At 42.6% G+C, this 26,974-nt stretch overlaps 2 protein-coding genes across 3 annotated transcripts; both read left to right on the top strand.

The window, feature by feature from the left end:
* Positions 1–466: 466 nt before the first annotated feature.
* XB5895996.L (provisional ortholog of carbonyl reductase 1 L homeolog) lies at positions 467–10,443 on the top strand. Of its 2 annotated transcripts, none has more exons than XM_018240834.2 (9): positions 467–745; positions 2,844–2,987; positions 3,252–3,368; positions 3,490–3,567; positions 3,696–3,818; positions 4,985–5,094; positions 5,164–5,329; positions 6,248–6,330; positions 10,223–10,443. In XM_018240834.2, exons 1-9 carry the CDS (start codon positions 569–571, stop codon positions 10,263–10,265), a joined length of 1,041 nt encoding a protein of 346 aa, XP_018096323.1. In that variant the 5' UTR covers positions 467–568; the 3' UTR covers positions 10,266–10,443.
* Positions 10,444–16,044: 5,601 nt separating this feature from the next.
* Positions 16,045–25,773, top strand: akr1b1.L (aldo-keto reductase family 1, member B1 (aldose reductase) L homeolog). The gene is made up of 10 exons (XM_018240870.2): positions 16,045–16,203; positions 18,744–18,911; positions 19,007–19,123; positions 19,396–19,473; positions 20,675–20,797; positions 21,421–21,527; positions 21,613–21,694; positions 24,674–24,757; positions 25,081–25,163; positions 25,393–25,773. Exons 1-10 carry the CDS (start codon positions 16,132–16,134, stop codon positions 25,433–25,435), a joined length of 957 nt encoding a protein of 318 aa, XP_018096359.1. The 5' UTR covers positions 16,045–16,131; the 3' UTR covers positions 25,436–25,773.
* The last annotated feature ends 1,201 nt before the right edge of the window (positions 25,774–26,974 follow it).

Raw genomic sequence — 26,974 nt, 5'->3', positions numbered from 1 at the left:
ACTAAGAAGCTCCTCATAGCTGCACCTCTGGATGAGTATTTGGCTGTTTTTCATTCATCTTAGTTGTTTTTCTCCAAAGACAAGAAGAAGAAATATAGTTGAGGATCAAGCGAAGAAATAATGCATTTGCCCAGGGCTGAATGATCGAGGGGTATATATATGTGTCTCCTACTTTCCAGCGTAGCAGAGAATCCTAGTGAAGGCTGTAGGTTGAGGTTGCACATTAATACCTCCTACACATCCACACAACTTTGTATATCTTGTATATTTAGATATTCTAGTTAATATTAATAACTGACTAAATGCTTTCTCTTATAATAGATGAATTGGTTTCCAACCTTGACCTTCCCAGCATCCCCTGGAGGCAGTACATTACGTTCTGATAACAGGCCTAGTGTTTTAGTCCAACCCCGCCGGCTCCCCTTGAACTTGACCTTTCATCGGAACGAAGGCACACAAAGTAACTTTCCTGTAACACATTGTTTCATTGCTTCTTTATAAATGGCTGGGTTGAAGGTGTAACCATGCTGGTGAGCAGAATATCACATATTCATGAGGAAGTTGGAAGATGGGACCTATAAATCCAAAGCTGGCAGATTATATCTCTATGTTTGTGTCAGAGAGAGAAGCAATGGAACTGGGTCCGGCATCCTGCGTTACTCTGAATGATGGGCACAAGATGCCAGTCCTTGGATTTGGCACCTATGCTCCAGATAAGGTAAGTGTTCCAAACTCCAACCTACTAGTGTTGGACTACCACTCCCATCATCCTCAGCATTTACAGCATCATATGTACAGAGGTTCAACAACAGAGCAAATGTAAGGTGGAACTACATGCTGCACTTGTGCTGATAGAAAGGATAAAGGGAAAGTGAAGCTTTGATTTGAGGTTGAATTCATGGTCTTTGAGCGTGGCAAGGCAGGTCTAGAAATATTATTTTGCTTTGTGACATTGATTTTGGCAAAGGAGAGGTATATATGAAGCTGAATGTTGACTTTAGGTTGATGGTCTTCACTCATTTTATGAGCTACCTATATTAAGGGGGGGCCATCATGTGGTCTAAAAGAAGGTGGTGTCACATGATGGATGAGATGTCGAACCAACAACCATGGGAACAGTAGTTTTCCTTCACAAATAATTGTTACATTATGACCTTTATGAAGAAGATTCAGATCAGATACATCTTTTCCCATTCTGATCTCATCTTGGCTATGTTATTTGGTGACCACCTGTCTGATCTACATGGACACCATGTTTGACCATGGAATCTGATTTATATGCCATTTCTGTACTCCTCCTTCCATAAGAACATCCGTGGAGGTACCATGTTGACATTCTTCTCTCTAGACAAGTATGATATCTGGAATTCTGTAAAGAAATTGTTCCAGGCCTCTCTGAGGTCCACAATGTGGTTAAATCCCACCATAGATCACGACAGGGTTACAGATAAGATACTTAAATATTTATGTCACATCCATTCAGCCAATGAGAGGTAAGAGCCAATGAAAGTTAATCCAAATCATACCATAACTGACTTTCAAGGTATTTTTAGGAGAGCAAAGAGACATTCCCTACAAATCACACCTCATCTGACCTTTAGGCATAGAGTCCCCCTTTTCAACAAGTTTTTAATGTCTTCATCCTTTCAGTTATTTCTAGGACTAATAGGGCAAAAATTTAAAAAGAATCCTGGATTCGATGCATCCCTAGTATTTAGTTGTAATATTGGTGTGTAGGTGCATCTCAGGTCATTTTGCCTGGTCATGTGATTTCAGAAAGAGCCAGCACTTTAGGATGGAACTGCTTTCTGGCAGGCTGTTGTTTCTCCTACTCAATGTAACAATGTGTCTCAGTGGGACCTGGATTTTACTATTGAGTGCTATTCTTATTCAGTAACGTAACTAGAGGGGGGCGGGCCCTGGAGCGGGACGCTTAGCCGGTCCTGAGGGGTTGCGGGCCCTGGCCCAATTGCACCCCTGCTCCCCCGGTAGTTACGCCACTGTTCTTATTAGGGATGCACCGGATTAACTATTTTGGATTCGGCCGAACCCCATAATCCATCGCGAAAGATTCAGCCGAATACCGAACCAAATCCTAATTTGCATATGCAGATTAAGGGTGGGAAGGGGAAAGCATTTTTACTTCCTTGTATTGTGATAAAAAGTCACGCAATTTCCCTCCCCGCGACTAATTTGCATATGCAAATTAGGATTAGGATTCGGTTCGGCCTGGCAGATGGATTCGGCTGAATCCTGCTGAAAAAGGCAGAATCCTGGCCGAATTCCAAACCGAATCCTGGATTCGGTGCATCCCTAGTTCTTATATCTACCAGGCAGCTGTCATCTTGTGTTAGGGAGCTGCTATCTGGTTACCTTCCCATTGTTCTTTTGTTTGGCTGCTGGGAGGAAAGGGAGGGGGTGATATCACTCCAACTTGCAGTACAGCAGTAAAGAGTGACTGAAGTTTATTAGAGCACAAGTCACATTACTTGGGGCAGCTGGGAAACTGACAATATGTCTAGCCCCATGTCAGATTTCAAAATTAAATATAAAAAAATCTGTTTGCTCTTTTGAGAAATGGATTTCAGTGAAGAATTCTGCTGGAGCAGCACTAGTAACTGATGCATTTTGAAAAAAAACATTTTTTCCCATGACTGTATCCCTTTAAGAATTAAACTACCAGGAAGGGGCACCCACACGGACATCTTTCTTTCTTTCTTTCTTTCTTTCTTTCTTTCTTTCTTTCTTTCTTTCTTTCTTTCTTTCTTTCTTTCTTTCTTTCTTTCTTTCTTTCTTTCTTTCTTTCTTTCTTTCCTCAGATTGACAAATCCCTGGCAGAAGAGGCTACTAAAGTGGCCATAGAGGTTGGATTTCGCCACATCGACTGTGCCCATTTCTATGGCAACGAGGCGGAGGTCGGACGAGCCATAAAGATGAAGATGGAGGATGGGACGGTGAGGAGAGAAGAACTGTTCTACACTGGCAAGGTAAACCCACCTACTGTATTGTCCCAGAGAACCGATATGGCAGTTCCCACTCAAACAAATAAGGGATGTTCTGTGTGCACAATAATTTATACCTTTATTGTACCCTCTAAGATACAAATATACAAAGGATGAGTGTTCTATGTGCCTATTAAGCTATTCCCCTTATACTATACCACCGCTATCAATATGGCAGCTCCCGTCCCTATGTATAAATACATATATCTCCCAATCTATTTCCTTTTTTTTGCTTTTATCCGGTTGCAGTTGTGGAACACGTATCACGACCCTGAACTGGTCCAGCCTGCGCTAGAGAAATCCCTGCAGGACCTTCAGCTTCATTACATGGATCTGTTTGTGATACACATGCCTATGGGACTGAAGGTAACCCTATATGATATAAGGGGGACTGTAGGCAAATATTGCACTATAACGGGTGGCTTCATTCCTGAACAAAAAAACCTACATTATTTTAAAAGCAACGTTTAATGTGAGTTTATTGCAGCCAGGGGAAGATCTCATTCCGAGAGACGAGAGGGGGCACTTTATTTATCATAACGTTGATCTGCGTCACACTTGGGAGGTAAGTTCTGAGAAATTCTGTAATGAAAAATAATGTTTTTAATCAGCATCTGTACTTTGTACTGTTTTGTTTTTTTACTTTATATTATAATGTAGCTTCTGTCTGTGCAATATGGATCATTTTAACAGGCAATGGAGAAATGCAAAGACGCAGGGCTGGTCAGATCCATTGGGGTCTCCAACTTTAACCGCCGGCAGCTGGAGCTGATCCTGAACAAGCCTGGCCTGAAATACAAACCTGTGTGTAACCAGGTACTGCACTCTGATATGGTAAAGATTTCTATACATGATATAACCATTGTAAGCAGCAGTCCTGCCCTGCTTTATGGCAGCTGAGATTCTAGCTATCTGTATAACAGAGCATTCTGTCCCAGTGGCTGCACAGATCCTATCTGATCCCCATTGTAAGCAGCAGTCCTGTCCTGCTTTATGGCAGCTGAGATTCTAGCTATCTGTATAACAGAGCATTCTGTCCCAGTGGCTGCACAGATCCTATCTGATCCCCATTGTAAGCAGCAGTCCTGTCCTGCTTTATGGCAGCTGAGATTCTAGCTATCTGTATAACAGAACATTCTGTCCCAGTGGCTGCACAGATCCTATCTGATCCCCATTGTAAGCAGCAGTCCTGTCCTGCTTTATGGCAGCTGAGATTCTAGCTATCTGTATAACAGAACATTCTGTCCCAGTGGCTGCACAGATCCTATCTGATCCCCATTGTAAGCAGCAGTCCTGTCCTGCTTTATGGCAGCTGAGATTCTAGCTATCTGTATAACAGAGCATTCTGTCCCAGTGGCTGCACAGATCCTATCTGATCCCCATTGTAAGCAGCAGTCCTGTCCTGCTTTATGGCAGCTGAGATTCTAGCTATCTGTATAACAGAGCATTCTGTCCCAGTGGCTGCACAGATCCTATCTGATCCCCATTGTAAGCAGCAGTCCTGTCCTGCTTTATGGCAGCTGAGATTCTAGCTATCTGTATAACAGAGCATTCTGTCCCAGTGGCTGCACAGATCCTATCTGATCCCCATTGTAAGCAGCAGTCCTGTCCTGCTTTATGGCAGCTGAGATTCTAGCTATCTGTATAACAGAACATTCTGTCCCAGTGGCTGCACAGATCCTATCTGATCCCCATTTTAAGCAGCAGTCCTGCCCTGCTTTATGGCAGCTGAGATTCTAGCTATTATATGTAGAACAGGGTAGAAGCAGCTTGGATTTATAAACTCACTCCCCTAAACAGACTTGCCAGGGTGATCTCCTCCCTGCTGATTGACACTGAGGTGAAAACCTGCTATCCAAGAGAAGATTCCCTGTTCTAATGTGACATCTAGTAGCTGGAATACGGAACAACAATAAACTATAATACAAACTACATTCTGCCCTATATAATCATGAAATTAACATCTTATTTCCCTTGTGCAGGTTGAATGCCACCTATACCTGAACCAGAGCAAACTGCTGGGGTTCTGCCAGTCCCAGGAGATAGTGTTGGTGGGATACGGCATTCTGGGGTCCAGCAGAGATGAGAAATGGTACTTGGAGGTTTCATTGTAATGTAGTTGCTCACGATCATGTTCCTTAATCATATTCCTCTTTCCCAGGATAGACCAGAACTTGCCGGTTCTCCTGGAGGATCCTGTGCTGAACGACATAGCGAGGAGACAAAATAAATCCCCGGCACAAGTTGCACTGAGATATCTCCTACAACAGGGTGTCGTGGTGCTGGCAAAGAGCTCAAACCCAGAGAGGATCAAAGAAAACTTCCAGGTGGGAAAGCAACCAGTAGGGGACAAGCTGAAATAAAAGGGGACATTGTATATTTAATAATAATTATAATAATAATAATAGACAAAGCTTGATCACTGCTATTTGTTTCCAAAAAAGTAATTTTTAATGTAATTAATTTTATTAAAGGAGTAGAGGGGAAATCAGTTGCACCAGGAAAGAATTGTTGATGGGATATTGTTACATTGTACATTTTTATAGAGCAAGGTTGTTATATATTTAGGGGTTCAGTAGATGGCGGCTGTTTATTTGAGCACCCAAGACCCTTTATAGCACTCAGGACTTTTCTATATGACCAGTACAGGTATGGGATCCATTATCCGGAAACTAGGAAAGCATCGAATCCACTATTTTGGATTTGGCCGAATCCTTTGCGAATACTAAACTGAATCCGAATCCTAATTTGCTTTGTTAGGGGTGGGAAGGGGAAAAGTCACGGATTTCCCTCCCGGACCCTAATTTGCATATGCAAATTAGGATTTGGCCGGGCAGAAGGATTCTGCCGAATCCAAATCCTGCTGAAAAAGGCAGAATGCAGGCCGAATCCCAAACCGAATACTGGATTCGATGCATCCCTACTGGAAACCCATTATCCAGAAAGGGCTGTCTCCCGTAGACTCCATTTTATCCAAATAATCCAAATTTTTAAACATCATTTCCTTTTTCTGTGCAATAATAAAACAGTCCCTTGTACTTGATCCCAACTAAGATATAATGAATCCTTATTGGAGGCAAAACCAGCCTATTGGGTTTACTTTTAATTATTAATGGTTTTCTACTTGAATTAAGGTATGAAGATTCAAATTATGGAAAGATCTGTTATCTGGAAAACCCCAGGTCCTGAGCATTCTGGATAACAGGTCCCATACCAGTACTTGTACCTGTTTCTTCTCCCTTTAGGTATTTGATTTCCATCTCCCAGAAGAAGACATGAAAGAACTGGGAGGACTCAATAGGAACATGCGTTATGTTGAGGCTAAAGTGTAAGTAATGGATTTTGGGGGTCATTGATTTCCTAGCTGTATGGCTGGCACCCTTGGGGGGCTAAGCCTGAAGGCAACATAGTGTGAAATTTGGGGTTAATGTCTATTTGATCTAGATACACCTGAAAGCTCAGCTATAAGGTTATTAGGGCAGGATTTGGGGTGAATATCTATTTGCTGTCCTAGGTATTCTTGAATCTACCTTGACACCAATATATACCTCCTATACACAAAAGCCATGAATATCTTGTAAATTATATCCTTACAAACGTTGACTAGTGATGTCATCAGTTATAAACGGTGACTAGTGATGTCATCAGTTATAAACGGTGAGTAGTGATGTCATTTTTGTCACGACTCACTAAAAATTGTGTATTACAATAAATAAAGTTCCCCTTGTTGTAAAATATGAGGATAATAGAAGTAACCTCGGAGTTCTTATCCTTATATTTTACAGGAGGGGGTACTTTATTCACTATATATGTCTACTCATTTCATGTGTTAAAGGACCAGTAACATCAAAAAACGTTAGTATACATTGAAAAAAAACCCCAAGAGAATTTAAACTTTAAAATCGCAAAGCTTTATTAAGAAATAACTTACAGAAACGCTGCTTCTGCTCCTCTTTAGAAAAGAGGCTGGCTTCAATAAGGATAGCAGTCTAATGTATGCTCTGCACAAAGTCCTTTTGGATTAGGTAATTAGCAGCACCAGGTTGGTGTGGATCCACTTGTCCACCGGATAAGTACAAATATTTTCTAGGATCGGTGTGCTAATAATTGATTTGTAAATCCCCAGGTACCTAGATGTAAGAGATAATGAATAGTTCGTTCCTTTCAGGAGATTGTACGAAATTACCAGATCTACTTACAAGATGTTTCTTGGTTGATTGCCTATCATAGGGTTAACGCCGCACAGCAGGGGAAGCCAGGCCGGTATTGGTACACTTGAAAAAGGAGCCGCAATAGTGCAATGCGATTATGGGCTCAATTCTGGTTATGCGGGTAATAACACTCACCGAGTCGCATACATACATTGATCTCAGATTCGCTCTGTGCCGATGTCTCACCCCAGGGAAGGATTTTTCACGGCCGCAGGGGATCAGGAGATATTGCAAGGGGGTGTCTCGTAGCGACAACAAACTGAGTGTAATTGACTACGTGACCCCCAGTTCACAATCACAGTGCAATCCTAGACGAAAAGCTGCTGAATCCACATCGCTGCGAGACACCCCCTTGCGATATCTCCTGATCCCCTGCGGCCGTGAAAAATCCTTCCCTGGGTTGAGACATCGGCACAGAGCAAATCTAAAGGTGGCCAATATCGGGCTGATCCGATCGTGGGCCCTAGGGCCCAACAATCGGATCCTAGCGTTCGCAAACGGGTGGTCGGATCGCGGGACCGCATCAACGAACAGATGCGGCCGCGATCCGACGGGATTTTTAATCCCATCAGATCGAGATCTGCCCGACTTTCGGCCAGATCTCGATCGGGGAAGCCCGTCGGGGGCCCCCATACACGGGCCAATAAACTGCCGACTCGGTATGTCGGCAGCTTTTGTCGGCCCGTGTATGGCCACCTTAAAATCAATGTATGTATGCGACTCGGTGAGTGTTATTACCCGCATAACCAGTATTGAGCCCATATCGTATTGCACTATTGCGGCTCCTTTTTCAGGTGTACCAATACCGGCCTGGCTTCCCCCGCTGTGCGGCGTTAACCCTATGATAGGCAATCAACCAAGAAACCCCTTGTAAGTAGATCTGGTAATTTCGTATAATCTCCTGAAAGGAACGTACTTCACTATTCATTATCTCTTACATCTAGGTACCTGGGGATTTACAAATCAATTATTAGCACACCGATCCTAGAAAATATTTGTACTCCTCCCTGGCTATCTCCATAAGGAAAGCAGAAAGGAGCCGCACAATGGATCGCCCGATCGCTTTCTGGAAGCAGAGTTTCGGTAAGTTATTTCTTAATAAAGACTTTGCGATTTTAAAGTTTAATTTGTCTTTTTTATGAATTTATATTTTTTTTAATGTTATTGGTCCTTTAAGGGGGGGGAGCAAAGAATGGACTTACAAGTGGGACTTCAACTGAAAGTGTTTTGACAACCAGTGTTTTAGGAGAAGAAAACACCATGGGGCAGATTTACTAACGGGCGAAGTAGGTAACGCTAGCGACTTTTTCGTCAGTTCTGATCCGCAGGGACATAGGCAATTCACTAACAAGCGCAGGCGTCAATTCGCTAGCGAAAGAGACCATCAGTAGCATTCATTCGCACTCTATCGTCAGGCGACTTTTCGTTCTGGTGAATGCTCATTACTCCGCAAATTCAGTAAAGTGCGGATTTTACTCTTTCGCCAGAGTTGACTTCGCCACTAGAAACTAGATCTTCCTCAATCTTCTGTCACTTACATCATATACTGTGAGCCGAAAATGCATTAAAGTTCAAAAAACGCTGGCGACTTTTCCTTTTTTTGAAGTGGAATTGCCTGCAAAAGTCCTAACAAACTTTTCTTTGGTTAACCGGTTTTCTGCAGATATTTCCTAACATAAGGAATATTAATTTTACAGTGGGCTCATGTGTAGGGCGTTATATTAACTCTCTTGTCTTTATTAAGGTTCCCTGGACATTTTTAATAAAAAGTGGTAACTTCAAGCATTTGCAGCATCATTTATAATTAAGACCTCCATACAACTTTAAAGGGGAAGTAAAATCTAAAATAGAATAAGGCTAGAAATGCTGTATTTTGTATACTAAACATAAACATGAACTTACTGCACCACAAGCCTAATCAAACAAATGATTTAAGCTTTCAAAGTTGGCCACAGGGGGTCACCATCTTGTAACTTTGTTATACATCTTTGCAAGACCAAGACTGTGCACATGCTCAGTGTAGTCTGGGCTGCTTAGGGATTGTCATAAATGATCAAAACAGCACAAGTCAAATAATATCTGCCAGAAGCCGACACACAAGACTGATTAATAATCAGAATATACAGACTGCACTGGGTCCTGTGTTGTCATGTAATCTAATGTGGATTTTATAGTTTTTGTATTGTTTAATACAAACTTTCTCCAACTCTGCAGAACCAGTGGCTGCAGCAAAATAATCCTCCAAATAGAATCCCAGTTTATCTGTTTAAATCTGGCTCCATGATCTTTGTCCCTGCAGCTGGAGTTGGAAACAGTAAAGGGGATGTAAAGGCAAAAATAAAATCCAATACAAATCTCTACACAGTCGCCAACTGCTCTACAGGGAAACAAACAAAGCTGCTTGAGTTCTGCATGGCTGGGAAGTAAGGCGGGGGCTCCCCTTGCTGTACATAAGTATGATTGTTTCCCTGCAGAGCAGTTAGGGACTGTCTGACAATTCCTATCCACAGCAGTAAATGAAGGGAGAATTTCACTGCATACAGTCAGGTTTCTTATAAAAACAGTACAGATTTTTTAATTAAAGTATACTGGAGATAGGTTTCTTTTTCATTAAAGAAAGTAAAAATGGGGTTTTATTTGTTTGCCTTTACATGCCCTTTAAATTACCGGGCGTATAAAAATTGACCTAAGCGCAAGATCACTAGGGAATTTTCACTAGGCACAAACGAACGCTAGCGCATCTTCGTTGTGAAATGCTCGCACTGCCGCAGTAACGCTAGCAAAAAGTCGCCAGCGTTTGGCGCCCAGGACGCAACTTCGCATATTAGTGAAATAGCGTAGCGGCAGCGGATTTGCTCTTGGCGAAGTGGTGCGATGTGTGCAAAGCGGTCGCTGGCAATAATTCGCCCTTTAGTGAATTTGCCTCCATATTGGGGTAGATACATTAATAGATAGGGTTGTGCATATTATGATGCAGGTTGTGTAATAATGTTCCATTGTTTCCATTAGATGGAGGGACCATCCCCAGTATCCTTTCCATGATGAATATTAAAGTTCAAGAAGACTCATCTCTCCAAGGCCCAAGACTTACACATATCATGGATTCTTCCTACAACACAGATACCCAACACTTAACAACAGGGCACTGAGATGGAACACACACAATATAACATTCATTTACAAAGGCAGTGGAGAATATTTTAGTGTTCGGATAAAACTGTTGTTCTCAACATATGTGGCTCTTTCTCATGGGCGTGCTTAGGAACCCATTCACAATATACAGTATATATACAAAATAACATTCACAATACAAGGCTGGTCAGTAATTAATTCAGATTCACATTGCATGGCAGCATATAAATCAGTGCAGTCTGCATCAGACCTTTAATAATCAGCCCTGTAGCATCAGCTTCTATGACAGATGAATCTCACTTTCTGCTGGATGATATCCTCGACCCCTAAGCTTAACTTCTCAGCAGCAGCCCAGATCCCACTGAGCATGTGCAGTGCCGCTGACTCACAAAAGATGCCTAACAAGATCCAAGCTGGAGAGCTGCTGGGCGTAAATACAACATTTCTAGCCATATTCATTTTTAGGCTTTAGTTCTCCTTTAAAAATCTGTTTACATGGTACCCTGAGAGTGTGCCAGGCTACAAAACATTATCCCAAATAAAAGGAATTCAGGGACCACAGTACAGGTATGGGACCTGTTATACAGAATGCTTGGGACCTGGGGTTTTTTGGATAAGGGATCTTTTCGTAATTTGGATCTTCATACTAGAAAATCATGTAAACATTACGGGCAGATTTATCAAGTTTTAAATTTTGAATTTAAAAAACTTCGAAATTCGAATTAAAAAAGACCAACCGAAATTTATTAAAAAAAAAAAATCTAACTTTTTCCTTGGCCGAATAGGTCAGTTTTCCATCTAATTCGAATTGTACGAATCAAAGCAATAGCGCATTTGAATCATCGAAGTTTTTACCCAAAAAAAGTTTGAATTTTCAAAGTCCACTAATTGACTCCAATGGGTTCTAGAAGGTCCCCCATAGGCCAAAACAGCAATTCGGCAGGTTTTTGATGGCAAATGGTTGAAGTTGAATTTTTAAAGAGACAGTACATGATAAATTTTGAAATTCGAATCTTAGTCGAAGTACACAAAAACTAGCTTGAAATTTGAATTTTTTTAATTCGAATTTTCACTTCGACCTTTGATAAATCTGCCCCTAAATAAGCCCAATAGGCTGGTTTTGCTTCCAATAAAGATAAATTATATCTTAGTTGGGATCAAGTACAAGGGACTGTTTTATTAATATAGAGAAAAAGGAAATAATTTTTTACAATTTGGAATATTTGAATAAAATGGACTCTATGGGAGATGGCCTTTCTGTAATTGGGAGCTTTCTGGATAAATGTTTTTCGGATAACAGATCCCATACGTGTATAACAATTGCTCTCTTTCATTTATTATTATTACTCTTGTTGAATCAGGACAAAATACAATATATTCCTCCCCCTATGGTTCTGGGTGGGAGACAATGTGCCATTGTGCAGTGAGGAAGGTCCTTGATTCCAGCTGACTGGCCTTTATGGGGGTCTCAGGGTCATTTATAGAATAAAAATAACTTCGGGGCAGGAAGAAGCCGAAAAAGGGAGAACGTTATTTCTGATGATAAAATGGAAACATTCATGAACGCGAGTTCTATATATCTGTCATGTCGCAGGAACCAGAAATAAATGTCTGTTACCTTGAGTTTGTCTTGAGAAGAGTCCGAAAACATTAAGTGCCGATTGAGTGCACCGTATCTTTAAAGATGACTATTTGTATATCAGGGGTGTGTAACAAGAGACAAGGTACCGTTCCACAGGTGGTATTTTGGCACTGCATGTGCATGTACCTTTAAGAGCTAGCCTTTTCAAGAGGGCACTACAGAGGTCATTATAGTAGGAATATCCCTCAAACTGCAGGGCCCCATCAGGGGGGCACATGGACTACTCCTGTACCGGGCCCGGGACTAATGGGGGGCCCGGCTGTGCTGCACTTTTCGGAATAATCGGGTCCCCCTTGACAGCGCCAAAGCCATGCCGCCTCTTCCGAATTCCCGAACCACCAGAGTCCCAAAGAGCCGAGAAGCCAAAGTATTGAACAACCAAAGTCCTTAAGCCACGAAAAGACTTAAAGTCACAAAAAGAGCTGAACTTGAAATCATGAAGCCGCAAAAAGACTTGAAGCCTCAAAAAAAGCCGAACCTGCAGTCCCAAAGCCGCAAAAATACCAAACAAGCCAAAGCAGCAGTCCCGAAGCTGTGAAAAGACCCAAACTCACGAAAAGAGCCGGACTTGAAGTCGTGAAGCTGCAAAAATGCCCAAAGTCACGAAAAGACCCGAAGTCCCAAAAGTAGCCAAAGTCCCGAAGCAACAAAAAGACTTGAAGCCACGAAACGAGCCGAAGTTGAAGTCCCGAAGCCGCAAAAATACCCAAAGTAATGAAAAGACCCAAAGAACTGAAAGGAGCTGAAGTCCCGAAGCTGCGAAAAAACTTGAAGTCACGAAACAAGCTGAAGTTGAAGTCCCGCATCCGTGAAAAGACCCGAAGTCACCAAAAGAGCTGAACTTGAAGTCCCAAAGCCGCAAAAAGACCCAGGGGGCCCCGAAAAATGTGTTTTATGGGGCCTCATGATTTCTAATGGCGGCCCTGTGTATGGGCAGAAATAGCAAACCTTCTGGGGGAAGTTTCCAGGAGGCTTTTGACCACACCCACAGACAGGCCCGGATTTGTGGCGAGGCCACAATGACCCAGGCTGAGGGTGGCAAAATATTAGGGGTGGCATGCTACCCAACTGCTTTCCGGGGGCACTGGGGATCGCAGCTCCCCAGCGCTCCAGTGCAGGCACACATTGGTGGGCGCCAGGACACCAGGTCTTGGAGCACCCACCCACGAAATCTGGCGCTGCCCACAGAACATCCCATTTACTGCTTGTTACCATGCCCACTTACACCCTGGCCATGCCCCAGCTCTGCACATTCTGGTGGAGTGACAATTCTATAGAGGTGCCACAGACGGGGCAGCTGGCCCCTGAAACCGCACTGATATATAGAGGCCTTTGCTTGTATGCTGCCAGTTGCAGGGAGCAGTTTAACACTGGGACCCAACAGACATCATTCTGGGAGTTGTAGTTCAGCAACATCTGGGTAGAGTTGCACTGCTATGCAAAGCACAGGTCCCCTTTAAATTTCCAAAGATTAAAAAACATCTCCAAAGCTGGGCATACACTATAAGATCCACTCATTTGGTGAGGTTGGCCATCAACATGCTGGGTCAGACTGGCATGATCTGTACATTTAGCCCCCTGGACCACCAATTGGACCCTAATGGATGTCTAGGGAGAACTGTCGGGATTTTTTAAACCTGCATCATAAATATATACAGCAGTTGATTTCTGGCCAGATATTGGTGTGGTAGAGATTCAGGTGGGTTCCCTAGAAAGGCCAGTAAGCTGGAGTCTCAGTCTGGAGGGGCAGAGTTGGTGGAATGGCCAATGTAATAATGAAGATTTATATTTAGTGGCACCTGGATCCACCGACCCTTTTATTGCCCTGATTTTGCAACCAATTCAGGCACTATTCTCCAGAGTAAAAAATGATACCAGTTCCCTTGCCCGGTCCTAGTAACCAGCTTACACTGTGAATTCTGCATAGCGGAGGTTCCTATTGAGTCCATCAAGTGTCTCCATATCTTCAGAATTCAGCTCAAAGTGAAATACCTACAGAAGCAAAATATAAAGGTAAAAATCAAGATGTTTTCAGATTTCCTGTGCTCAAGATGGTCCTCAATTTGGTCAGCACCCTCCCTATTGTTGTTACCTCTAGGTTCTGTTTCAGACAAGCTGGGTTGAAGCTCTTGGCCAATACCACCACTCCTTTCTGGAGGATGAAGCTCATGGCCACCTCGGCAGGAGATCGATTGAATTTGGCAGCCACGCTCCTGAGTACTGGGTCTTCCAACAGGACTGGGGAGCTAGGATCCACCCTGGAAGAGTACTTAAAGATGAATTACTAAATATCTTACAAATAAGTGGGCTACAGGATGAAGAAGTTATGGGTCCACAATTCCTGGACATACATTGGCCTCTACTGAGTGGGTCACATCTGACCAAGTTGTCAGCTTTGGCTCGAGTAAAATAACAGACGACCTGGCCACTATCACTGTCTGATCAGGGCTTGGTCAGTAATTGAAGGGAAGACTGGAAAATCCAGTAGGGTGAGGAGAACATCAGACCATTGATGAAAACCTGCCTTTGGAATGTATTAAAGAGTCCACCATCATGTGATCTGACTGTATAGAGAGAGAACATACATTTAGGCCAACATACTGTAGGTATTTCTCCTACACTAAGCGCATTTCAGCAGGAACAGCCTCATAGAGAAATAATATTGAACTAGGCCAACTACTAACTACTAACTACTAGCAGTTTAGAGTCTCCTGGAATACATGAAGTAACTGTCAGCCTTGCTGGTTTATACCATAGCAGCCTATGACAGTTGGTAGCAGCACCAGTATCAATGTCAACAATAGAGGCAATAGGACAAGATGAGGACATTATAGCAACTCCATGCTCGGCCAAGGGAGATTCAATGACATTTAAAAATCAAAGCTGGGGACTGAAGATGATGCTGGGTTGGATTAAGCCCACAAGCAGGAAACAAAGTGAGGGGCAGAGCAGGAATATAAGAAATATATATATATATATATATATATATATATATATATATATATATATATATATATATATATATTAGTATTAGTTTGCCTTTGAGGTTTGGGAAACTCCATTGTTACAGCCCAGAATTTGGCAGACAAGTGTGTCACATGGTTGTCCCTTGGTCACGCAAGTCATGTGCTAAAGGGGAAGTAACACATTTATCTTCTTCTATTACCATAATAACTGTAAGGCCCTGTTTATCAGTTCATGCCCCCTCCAGTTATTTATATATATACCTGTATGTATATATATTTCTTAGCTTTTTAGCCTTAATTTTTTTTGGTTTCCCATGCATTGCTCAGGCTTGTAATTTTAATGGCTGGCAAGTTGCTAGGACTTAAATACCTTAGCAACCAGCAGTCCCCAACCTTTTTTGGCCCGGGGACCGGTGTAGAGGCAGATTTTTTTGCAAGGACTGAGGGGGGGGGGGTAGTCGGGAGGTGGTCTGGGAGGGGTTGGGGAGGGGGTCAGTAGGGGTCGTACAATTCTGGCGAACCGGCGTCCAATTTGCATTATTTGGTCGCTAGGCCCAGTTAAAGTCTGTCCGTGGCCCGGCATTCAGTGGCCCCTGAGCTAAACAACAGACTTCAACTGTCAGATTCTGTCTTTTCATTTTTTTGGTTGCTAGGTTCAATGACCCCTAGCAACCAGATAGAGTAAGTAGCCTGGGAATAAACTAACATTGGAGAAAGCGTACTCAGTAAATAACGAAGACCAAGTGAACGTTGCTTTTTATATAAAAGTACAAGTTTATTTAACGGTGGATTTCCTTGGATAATAATTGTCACAGTATTAGGTATTAGGTTATAAAGATAAGGAGAGTTACACTATTCCTAAAAATAAAGGTCAATGGCAGCAGCACTTTAGCCCCTCCCCATCTAGCTTTACATTTCTATGAGAGCAATTTCTGATAGAAGAATAATAGTTGGCAATGTACTTCCCCTTTAATGATGTTAACCAGAGTAGCGCCCAATTACAGCCCAGCTGTGACACGTGACCCCAAGCTCTGCCCATCCCTTCAGATTCTATACCAACCAGGGCAGACCCCACCCACCGAACAGCCAATTAGAAGGCGCCCTTGGCTTGGAACGTCTTCCCAGTCTCCGGCGCTCAGTCTCCTCCGTTGTCTCAGCTCTCAGCACCGGCCGCAGCAATGAAAGGTCCAAGCCACGTGCAGCTTTACACCGGGGCCCAGATGCCCATTGTAGGACTTGGGACATGGAAGGTGAGTGGGACTACATCTCCCAGCATGCACAGCTGGCCTGCTCCTATAACGCAGCACAGGGCACAGTTCTGTTACAGTTGCGCTGACTTCAGGCTCCTCCTATTGTCCTGGCAGGGTTATGTCCAATGTGGGCATCTCAGGCAGCTCCTGGACTACATTTCCCAGCATTCCTGGAAGATCAGGACCTGTAAATCAGGATATCTGCCCCCTGTTAAACTATATCCTCTATTGCTGCCTGAACTACATTTCCCAGCATTCCTGGCAGATCAGGACCTGGAAATCAGGATATCTGCCCCCTGTTAAACTATATCCTCTACTACTGCCTGAACTACATTTCCCAGCATTCCTGGCAGATCAGGACCTGTCATTCAGGATATCTGCTCCCACATTTAAATGAGCTGCATCTCACAGTATTGATTCCCTATTAAACTATATCCTCTGTCTCTGCACTACAGATCCCAGCATGCCTGGCTGTCCCTGCATTGTTTCATACAATTCCCAGCATTCTCTTCAGTTCAAGGGCCTTTAGACAGGGGCTTATTTACTAATGGAAAAGCTGATCAAACTGACCCACAATGCAATGGGCACTTCAGTGCAAAATGAGCCCTGGAAGTGTCACTTCCTCAAGCCGGTGCTAAACCCAGTGCTCCCTGTACTTTGTTTGCACCTTATTCAGCTGCGCCGGTGCAACTTGTCTTAGTAAATGATGTGCACTTTGTGCTGCCTGAGCTGCTGGAAGATCTGATACACCTGTAATCTCTCTAGTGACCCTTCTGTGTCTGCTTGTGCCTGTCATTTCCTTTATTTACATAAATCTCACTATATTTACTCCTTATGCTCTAAATCTAGAGAGAGTGCACTGTTTTTAAAGGGGAACTCCGCCCAAAAACTATTTTTTTGCATAATAAATATGTAACTCTAAGCAACTTCCCAATATCCATTCATTCTTCATTCTCACTGGGTTTATAGTTCTGTGTAACTGTCATTGTGTCTGTCCCTTTCTCTGCACTGCTGCTTCTGACTCCTGATACAACTTCCCAATATCCATTCATTCCTCATTCTCACTGGGTTTATAGTTCTGTGTAACTGTCATTGTGTCTGTCCCTTTCTCTGCACTGCTGCCTCTGACTCCTGATACAACTCCCCAATATCCATTCATTCCTCATTCTCACTGGGTTTATAGTTCTGTGTAACTGTCATTGTGTCTGTCCCTTTCTCTTCTCTGCACTGCTGCCTCTGACTCCTGATACAACTTCCCAATATCCATTCATTCCTCATTCTCACTGGGTTTATAGTTCTGTGTAACTGTCATTGCTATTGAAAGTAGAGCCTGACTGTTTATATTCTGTGCACTGCTGGTTCTCACTTCAGAAACTGTGCAGCGTAAACCAGGAGGAGAACTGATTGTGCCACGTTGTGTCAGTTCCCCATTAACAATGGATTTTTATTTCATTAGTCCCTCAGATTATACACTGGGGAGGCGACTGGCTCCTATAATTCATTTATTTTCCCCCATGGGGAAAGAGCTGAATTCTGCACTGACTCTGAAGCTGCGCCTGCTCTGACTTCATATGATGATAATAGTGATAATGTCTTGACACTGGCTGTTAGTGTTAGCTCTTGGGCCCACTAAGTGCTGGATGGTTGCCATTGGTTACTGCACAGACTTACTCGGTGCAAATGAATGAGACAAAGTGCCCCTTAGCTTATTGAAGCTGCTCTTGTTTATGGCATCAGTTGGGTCGGTGTCAGGTCTCTGTTGGACCCTAAATGGAACAGCTGCACATTATAGAGCCTGATCCAATAGTGATATTAATATCCCATCCTATAAATATCCCTCCTCCTGTCCCTTCTACAGTCACTCTGCTGCCCCCTGGTGTCTGTGCTGGGGCATCTGTGTGTCTGTTGGGGCAATTAGATTGTTCCGATTAGTCTGAACTCACATCCACTGAACTGTGTGTAGATAAATGAGACTAATGATAATAACCAGAGTATGGGAAATGGCACATCATTAGTTACACAACCCTCACTGCTCTTTACAGCAACATGAGATAAAAGATCAGGGATTTGTAATGGCTGAATTCCATCCATCACCTGATGTGCCCCCTGCTGGGGTTATATAAGGCTGTTATAAGAGAATACTGTAATATCCTTACTATATGTCCATATTACATACACCAAGGCCTTACTAACAGGAGTATCTTAGCCTGTCATTTTATTTTACAGTAGGGGGTACAATTCCCTGTATAACTCAGCCTGCAGCCTTGTGCCTTTATATGGTCACAGAACAACCCCTCAGTGACTTCTAATATCCTTATCATTTACAGTAGGGGGTACATTATCCCTCATAATACATGAGTGATACTCAGAGTTCCCTGTATAACTCAGCCTGCAGCCTTGTGCCTTTATATGGTCACAGAACAACCCCTCAGTGACTTCTAATATCCTTATCATTTACAGTAGGGGGTACATTATACTATATATGTGTTTGTGTGTGTTGTTTAAATCATTCCCATTAAATCTCATATGCTTTGTGTCAGTCTGAGCCAGGGAAGGTGACGGCGGCGGTTGCTAAGGCTATTGAGGTTGGATACAGACACCTGGATTGTGCTTACGTGTATCAGAATGAGACGGAGGTGGGAGAGGGGATCCAGCAGAAGATAAAGGAAGGAGCAGTGAAGAGAGAAGACCTGTTCGTCGTCAGCAAGGTACCGGCCTCCTGCCATTGGTCTAAACAATATTAACCCTTTACACCACCCCCGATATTGCAGAACTTCTTTATCCCCCTGTATCTCTCCCATAGCTGTGGAGCACCTTCCATGACAAGTCCATGGTGAAGGGAGCCTGCCAGAAAACTCTGTCTGACCTGAAACTGGATTATCTGGATCTCTACCTGGTCCATTGGCCGACAGGATTCCAGGTGCGAATTATAACGTCCCAGGATTCTCTCCCTAAATCGATTGTAATGGTAGATACAGTAGATAGTTTCAAGTAAGGGTCGGATGCTCATTTTTTATGAAATGAGATAATACAAGGCTCCAGACTTTATTATTATAGTACAGGGATGGTTTGGGGTTGGGAAGGATATTACCCCTCCAGGTGGGTCTTTTTTCAGCCTTGGCTACTGTCATTATTAATCCTTTTTTCCCCCCCAGTAAATAAATGATATTCTTGTTTGTTTCTATGTTCCAGGCTGGGGACGCGCTCTTCCCACTTGACAACGAGGGCTGCGTAATTCAGAGTAACACAAACTTTCTGGATACCTGGGAGGTAATTTCATTTGCTTTTGGCTAATGAGGGTCACATTTCCTTTTGATAATACATGTGGCCCCTTGCAAGTGATTCCTGAAAGGGATTGTTCCCCTTTAAATGAACTGTTGGTATGATGTAGAGAGGGATATTCTGAGTCAGTTTGCAATTGGTTTTTATTTTTTGTGGTTTTTGAGTTATTTAGCTTTTTATTCAGCCGCTCTCTAGTTTGTAAAGTCAGCCACCTGGTTGCTAGGGTCCAGATTACCCTAGCAACCATGCATTGATTTGAATAAGAGACTGGAATATGAATAGGAGAGGTCTGAATAGAAAGAGGAGTAATAAAAAGTAGCAATAAAAATAAGTGTTGCCTTAAAGGAGTGGTTCACCTTTAAGGAAACTTTAATTTATGTTATAGAATGGTAAATTCTAAATTTTCAATTGGTTTTTATTATTTATTTTTTAATAGTTATTTGCCTTTTTTCTTTTGACTCTTTGCAGCTTTCAAATGGGGGTCACTGACCCCATCAAATGCTCTGTAAGGCTACAAATGTATTGTTATTGCTACTTTTTATTGCTCATCTTTCTATTCAGGCCTCTTCTATTCATATTCCAGTCTCTTATTCAAATCAGTGCATGGTTGCTAGGGTAATCTGGACCCTAGTTTCCAGATTGGTTAAGATGTAAATTGAAGAGCTGCTGAATAAAAAGCTAAATAACTCCAAAAACCACAAATAATAAAAAATGAAAAGCAATTGCAAATAGTCTCCGAATATCCCTCTCTACATCATACTAACAGTGAACTCAAAGGTGAACAACCACCTTTTAAAGAGCATTTGTTATTTTAGATGACGCCCATTTGAAAGCGGGAAAGACTCCGAAGAAAAAAAGTAATAATTAAAAAATAAATAAATAAATAAAAAAACAATAAAAAATAAAATAATGATCAATTAAAAAGTTGCTTAGAATTGACCCCTTTAAGATCCATAAATTTCCACCTTCAGTACACAGTTTGGCCACCAGGGTTCACTGTTCTATTGGAAGTCTATGAACGATTTATGTTATTGTCAAGAAGCAGCTCCCATCTATTAATGGAACGAGCCACAGGGCTGGGTCAAACCATAGGGCATCCCTTTGGGGAGAGGGTTGGCTTGTTCCATTATATGAGGAACAGGGGTCATTTAGCAACCTGATCTCCTTGTGTTTGTCTCTATTCCCCCAGGGGATGGAGGAGTTGGTAGATGCCGGGCTAGTAAAGGCCATCGGAATCTCAAACTTCAACCGTGAGCAAATCGAGCAGCTGCTGAATAAGCCAGGACTGAAGCACAAGCCGGCGGTTCACCAGGTAACACTGTCGTGCCTTCCCTGGAATGTTATTGGACAAGGGGCAAAATTTATTGAACTGTGATTTGTCACTTTAGTGTCTAACACTCGTATGATATAAAGCGCGAAAGAAATCACTGATCTCAAGAAAAAAGTCTGGTTGCTGGCGGTCACTGTGCCTAGCAACCAGTCAGTAATTACAATGGCTGCCTGGAATCTTTCTGGATGCTGTGGTCAGTGTAAGAAGCTAAAAATGATTCCAATTTTTAAAAATAGTGGGCTAATTGCACTTATTCACCCCCGACTTATCCAGATATTGAACTTTCTGGGCTGTTCTCATTCCTATCGTCAGTCACAAGGGAGGAGCTTGAAGTAGACCAAAATTGCTGATGCAGATTTAGTCCCTGATTTGGTCTTTAGTGACCAGAGATCCATCAGCCTTCTTGGCACTAAACACAGAGATCAGTATAGTGAGAATAACAATTGTCAAGCTTTTCAGTGTAGAACTAAGCCCCGCCCACTGCCTGAACACTGGGAGGAGAGCAGACCAGGAACAGGAAGTACATTGATAGAAGCACAGGGGGTTAACTAATGCAACCTGATCCATTTTTATTGGTTCTTAATGCCATCCTATTACCATTGCAGTTTGAATGCCACCCCTACCTGACTCAGAAGAAACTGATCGATTTCTGCCAGTCCAAGGGTATCGTGGTCACTGCCTACAGCCCCCTGGGCTCCCCGGATCGGCCTTGGTACGACCCTTGTTACTGTTTCCTATTCAATGGTACCTTCCTGATACCTGGGGTTCTCTACTAATAATATGTTTTGTGTCCCTAGGGCCAAACCTGAAGATCCGTCTCTGCTCGAGGAGCCCAAAATCAAAGAAATTGCTAAAAAATACAAGAAGACGTCAGCCCAGGTACATGATCTTGTATAATAGTCCCCGATCTAGTTCTGTGTTCTGCAGAAACCTCATTGGATCTTCTGAGGGATCAGGAGTCAGAGGCAGCAGTGCAGAGAAAAGGACAGACACGATGACAGTTACACAGAACTATAAACCCAGTGAGAATGAGGAATGAATGGATATTGGGAAGTTGTATCAGGAGTCAGAAGCAGCAGTGCAGAGAAAGGGACAGACACGATGACAGTTACACAGAACTATAAACCCAGTGAGAATGAGGAATGAATGGATATTGGGAAGTTGTATCAGGAGTCAGAACCAGCAGTGCAGAGAAAGGGACAGACACAATGACAGTTACACAGAACTATAAACCCAGTGAGAATGAGGAATGAATTGATATTGGGAAGTTGTATCAGGAGTCAGAAGCAGCAGTGCAGAGAAGAGAAAGGGACAGACACAATGACAGTTACACAGAACTATAAACCCAGTGAGAATGAGGAATGAATGGATATTGGGAAGTCGTATCAGGAGTCAGAAGCAGCAGTGCAGAGAAAGGGACAGACACAATGACAGTTACACAGAACTATAAACCCAGTGAGAATGAGGAATGAATGGATATTGGGAAGTTGTATCAGGAGTCAGAACCAGCAGTGCAGAGAAAGGGACAGACACAATGACAGTTACACAGAACTATAAACCCAGTGAGAATGAGGAATGAATGGATATTGGGAAGTTGTATCAGGAGTCAGAGGCAGCAGTGCAGAGAAAGGGACAGACACAATGACAGTTACACAGAACTATAAACCCAGTGAGAATGAGGAATGAATGGATATTGGGAAGTTGTATCAGGAGTCAGAGGCAGCAGTGCAGAGAAGAGAAAGGGACAGACACAATGACAGTTACACAGAACTATAAACCCAGTGAGAATGAGGAATGAATTGATATTGGGAAGTTGTATCAGGAGTCAGAAGCAGCAGTGCAGAGAAAGGGACAGACACAATGACAGTTACACAGAACTATAAACCCAGTGAGAATGAGGAATGAATGGATATTGGGAAGTTGTATCAGGAGTCAGAGGCAGCAGTGCAGAGAAGAGAAAGGGACAGACACAATGACAGTTACACAGAACTATAAACCCAGTGAGAATGAGGAATGAATGGATATTGGGAAGTTGTATCAGGAGTCAGAACCAGCAGTGCAGAGAAGAGAAAGGGACAGACACAATGACAGTTACACAGAACTATAAACCCAGTGAGAATGAGGAATGAATGGATATTGGGAAGTTGTATCAGGAGTCAGAAGCAGCAGTGCAGAGAAAGGGACAGACACAATGACGGTTACACAGAACTATAAACCCAGTGAGAATGAGGAATGAATGGATATTGGGAAGTTGTATCAGGAGTCAGAAGCAGCAGTGCAGAGAAAGGGACAGACACAATGACAGTTACACAGAACTATAAACCCAGTGAGAATGAGGAATGAATGGATATTGGGAAGTTGTATCAGGAGTCAGAGGCAGCAGTGCAGAGAAAGGGACAGACACAATGACAGTTACACAGAACTATAAACCCAGTGAGAATGAGGAATGAATGGATATTGGGAAGTTGTATCAGGAGTCAGAAGCAGCAGTGCAGAGAAGAGAAAGGGACAGACACAATGACAGTTACACAGAACTATAAACCCAGTGAGAATGAGGAATGAATGGATATTGGGAAGTTGTATCAGGAGTCAGAAGCAGCAGTGCAGATAAGAGAAAGGGACAGACACAATGACAGTTACACAGAACTATAAACCCAGTGAGAATGAGGAATGAATGGATATTGGGAAGTTGTATCAGGAGTCAGAAGCAGCAGTGCAGAGAAAGGGACAGACACAATGACAGTTACACAGAACTATAAACCCAGTGAGAATGAGGAATGAATGGATATTGGGAAGTTGTATCAGGAGTCAGAACCAGCAGTGCAGAGAAAGGGACAGACACAATGACAGTTACACAGAACTATAAACCCAGTGAGAATGAGGAATGAATGGATATTGGGAAGTTGTATCAGGAGTCAGAAGCAGCAGTGCAGAGAAGAGAAAGGGACAGACACAATGACAGTTACACAGAACTATAAACCCAGTGAGAATGAGGAATGAATGGATATTGGGAAGTTGTATCAGGAGTCAGAAGCAGCAGTGCAGATAAGAGAAAGGGACAGACACAATGACAGTTACACAGAACTATAAACCCAGTGAGAATGAGGAATGAATGGATATTGGGAAGTTGTATCAGGAGTCAGAAGCAGCAGTGCAGAGAAAGGGACAGACACAATGACAGTTACACAGAACTATAAACCCAGTGAGAATGAGGAATGAATGGATATTTGGAAGTTGTATCAGGAGTCAGAGGCAGCAGTGCAGAGAAAGGGACAGACACAATGACAGTTACACAGAACTATAAACCCAATGAGAATGAGAAATGAATGGATATTGGGAAGTTATATCAGGAGTCAGAAGCAGCAGTGCAGAGAAAGGGACAGACACAATGACAGTTACACAGAACTATAAACCCAGTAAGAATGAGGAATGAATGGATATTGGGAAGTTGTATCAGGAGTCAGAGGCAGCAGTGCAGAGAAGAGAAAGGGACAGACACAATGACAGTTACACAGAACTATAAACCCAGTGAGAATGAGGAATGAATGGATATTGGGAAGTTGTATCAGGAGTCAGAAGCAGCAGTGCAGAGAAAGGGACAGACACAATGACAGTTACACAGAACTATAAACCCAGTGAGAATGAGGAATGAATGGATATTGGGAAGTTGTATCAGGAGTCAGAGGCAGCAGTGCAGAGAATGAATATTGGAAAGTTGCTTAGAATTACTTTTTTTTTTTCCATTAAGGAAAATAGTTTTTGAGTGCAGTTCCCCTTTAAAGCTGATGATTTCCAGTTGCAGAGCCATGAGAATGCTCCGTATAGTCCCAGAGCTGAACGTAGATATTCTCCCTGCAGGTTCTGATCCGGTTCCATATCCAGCGCAACGTTGTCGTTATCCCCAAATCTGTCACCCCAGCTCGCATTGAGGAGAACTTCCAGGTAAGAGGAGAGTAGAAATAGACTGTCCCACCCAGAAGGCGTGAGTCTTCTGACAATGCCTTTTTCTTCTGTCTCTATCCAGCTTTCAAGTGGGGTCACCGACCCCAGCAACCAAAACATATTGCTTTCTAAAGCTACGATGTTCGTGTTGTTCTTCCTAATATTTCTATTCATCTTCCAGTCTCTTATTCACCAAACATGCCTGGTTGCCAGGGTAAATTGGACCCTAGCAACCAGACAGCCACTGCTGAACAAAAGCCAGTAGGGCGGCACCCGCTCTGTGTACCACCCGCTGTACATTTACGAGGTTTCTGCCTTTGCAGGTGTTTGACTTTGAGCTGTCGCAGGAAGACTTGGAAGCCATCTTTAGTTTCGAGCGCGGCTGGCGAGTGTGTGCGCTCTCCTCGTAAGTGTCCCCTTCTTCTTTTATCTACTCAACTGACAGTTAATCCAAGTGCCACCCTGGGACAGTTAGTTCTTCTTCCTATAATATTAGCAAGTCATGAAATGTCATTACATTTTAAAGGGGAAGTAAATGCTTCCCAGGGAGTCTTTTTAAAACGCCAGAAAAAAAGCAACCGATACTTAAAGAAACAGTGCAACCTTTTAAAATATTCTTTTCTTTTTTCCGGCAGTGCCAAGAAACACAAGGATTATCCGTTCAACGCAGAGTATTAGGCGTCTCACCCCGCCGTTTCTCATGAGTCACATTTCTCGTGTTTTGGTGCGAGGTTCTTTCCTGGTTTTGCGTTGTGTTGCGGAAGGGCGAAGCTTCAGCTTTCTGGTTTAGGGGCGAATTACATTGTCACCTGCTGTTCTTACAAGTGTCTGTGATTGGATAATGAGACCGAAAACTACAGTCTCCGCCCACAGCGGCTTCTCTTTTCTACTAAGCGTCTCCAGGGCACTAAATCTTTCAGTGGTTCCTTAAAGGGGTTGTTCACCTTTTAAATTTTAAGTTAGTATGACGTAGAGAGGGATAGTCAGACAGTTTGCAATTGGTTTTCATTTTTTATTATTTAGCTTTTTATTTAGCAGCTCTCCAGTTTGCATTTTCATCCACCTGGTTGCTAGGGTCCAAATTCCCCTAGCAACCCTGCATTGATTTGAATGAGACTGGAATATGAATAGGAGAGGCCTGAATAGGAAGAGGAGAAATAAAAAGTAACAATAAATTTGTAGCCTTACAGGACATTTGCTTTTTAGAAGGGGTCAGCGACGCCCATTTGAAAACTGCAAATAGTCAGAAGAAAAAGGCAAATAACTATAAAAAAATAAATAATGAAGACCAATTGAAAAGTTGCTTAGAATTGACCATTTTATAACATACTAAAAGTTACCGTAAAGGTGAACCTCCCCTTTAGTATGTTCTAGAAAGGTTAATTCTACTGGCTTTTGTCGTTTCTTTTTTTTATAGTTTTTGAATTATTTGCTTTCCAGCTTTCAAATGGGGGGGTCACTGACCCCATGTAAAAAAAAAATTCTGTAAAGCTATATATTTGTTTTTGCTACTTTTTATTACTCATATTTCTATTCAGGCCTCTCCCCTTCATATTCCAGTCTGTTAATCAAATCAGTGCATGGTTGCTAGGGGAATTTGGACCCTAGCAACCAGATGGCTGAAATTTCAAACTTGAGAGCTGCTGAATAAAAAGCTAAATAACTCAAAAACCACAAATAATAAAAAATGAAAACCAATTGCAAATTGTCTCAGAATATCCCTCTCTACATCACACTAACAGTTCATTTAAAGGTGTACAACCCGTTTAATGGTACTACCCCTGAACACTTGCACGTATGTGGGTGGCTGGAGCTGCTTTTCGGAATCATCCAATCACACCACTGGTTTCATTGCTTATAATAACACATACATGAACCTCAAACTGTAGCCCTGTCTCTTCTGTTCCTTACTGTTATAGGACTACTATCATGGTGTTGGTAGTGGATGCACTGCCCCAAACAAATGAAGCTCCATTTTTCTCCATTTTTTAGCACTTGCGTTACTGCCCCAGAGTCCCCCATATAAATAAAGCTTGGTCGGACCAGTGCAAAGTCCTTGTTAGTGTAGATATGGTGTCACTTTTACAGCTCCAGGACCTGGGCCTATGGATCACTCCATTCATTCTTTACTGACTGTAACTGCCCTGCAGGCAAATCTGTTTGTTCTATTAAACAAAAAAAAAACATACGTGTTTGTGTTTTTATTGCTATTTTTAA

Source organism: Xenopus laevis, chromosome 3L (assembly GCF_017654675.1).
Source record: "Xenopus laevis strain J_2021 chromosome 3L, Xenopus_laevis_v10.1, whole genome shotgun sequence".
NCBI classification, from domain to species: Eukaryota; Metazoa; Chordata; class Amphibia; order Anura; family Pipidae; genus Xenopus; species Xenopus laevis.
The sequence above is the reverse complement of the archived record's forward strand: the minus strand, read 5'-3'. Positions and strand labels throughout refer to the sequence as shown.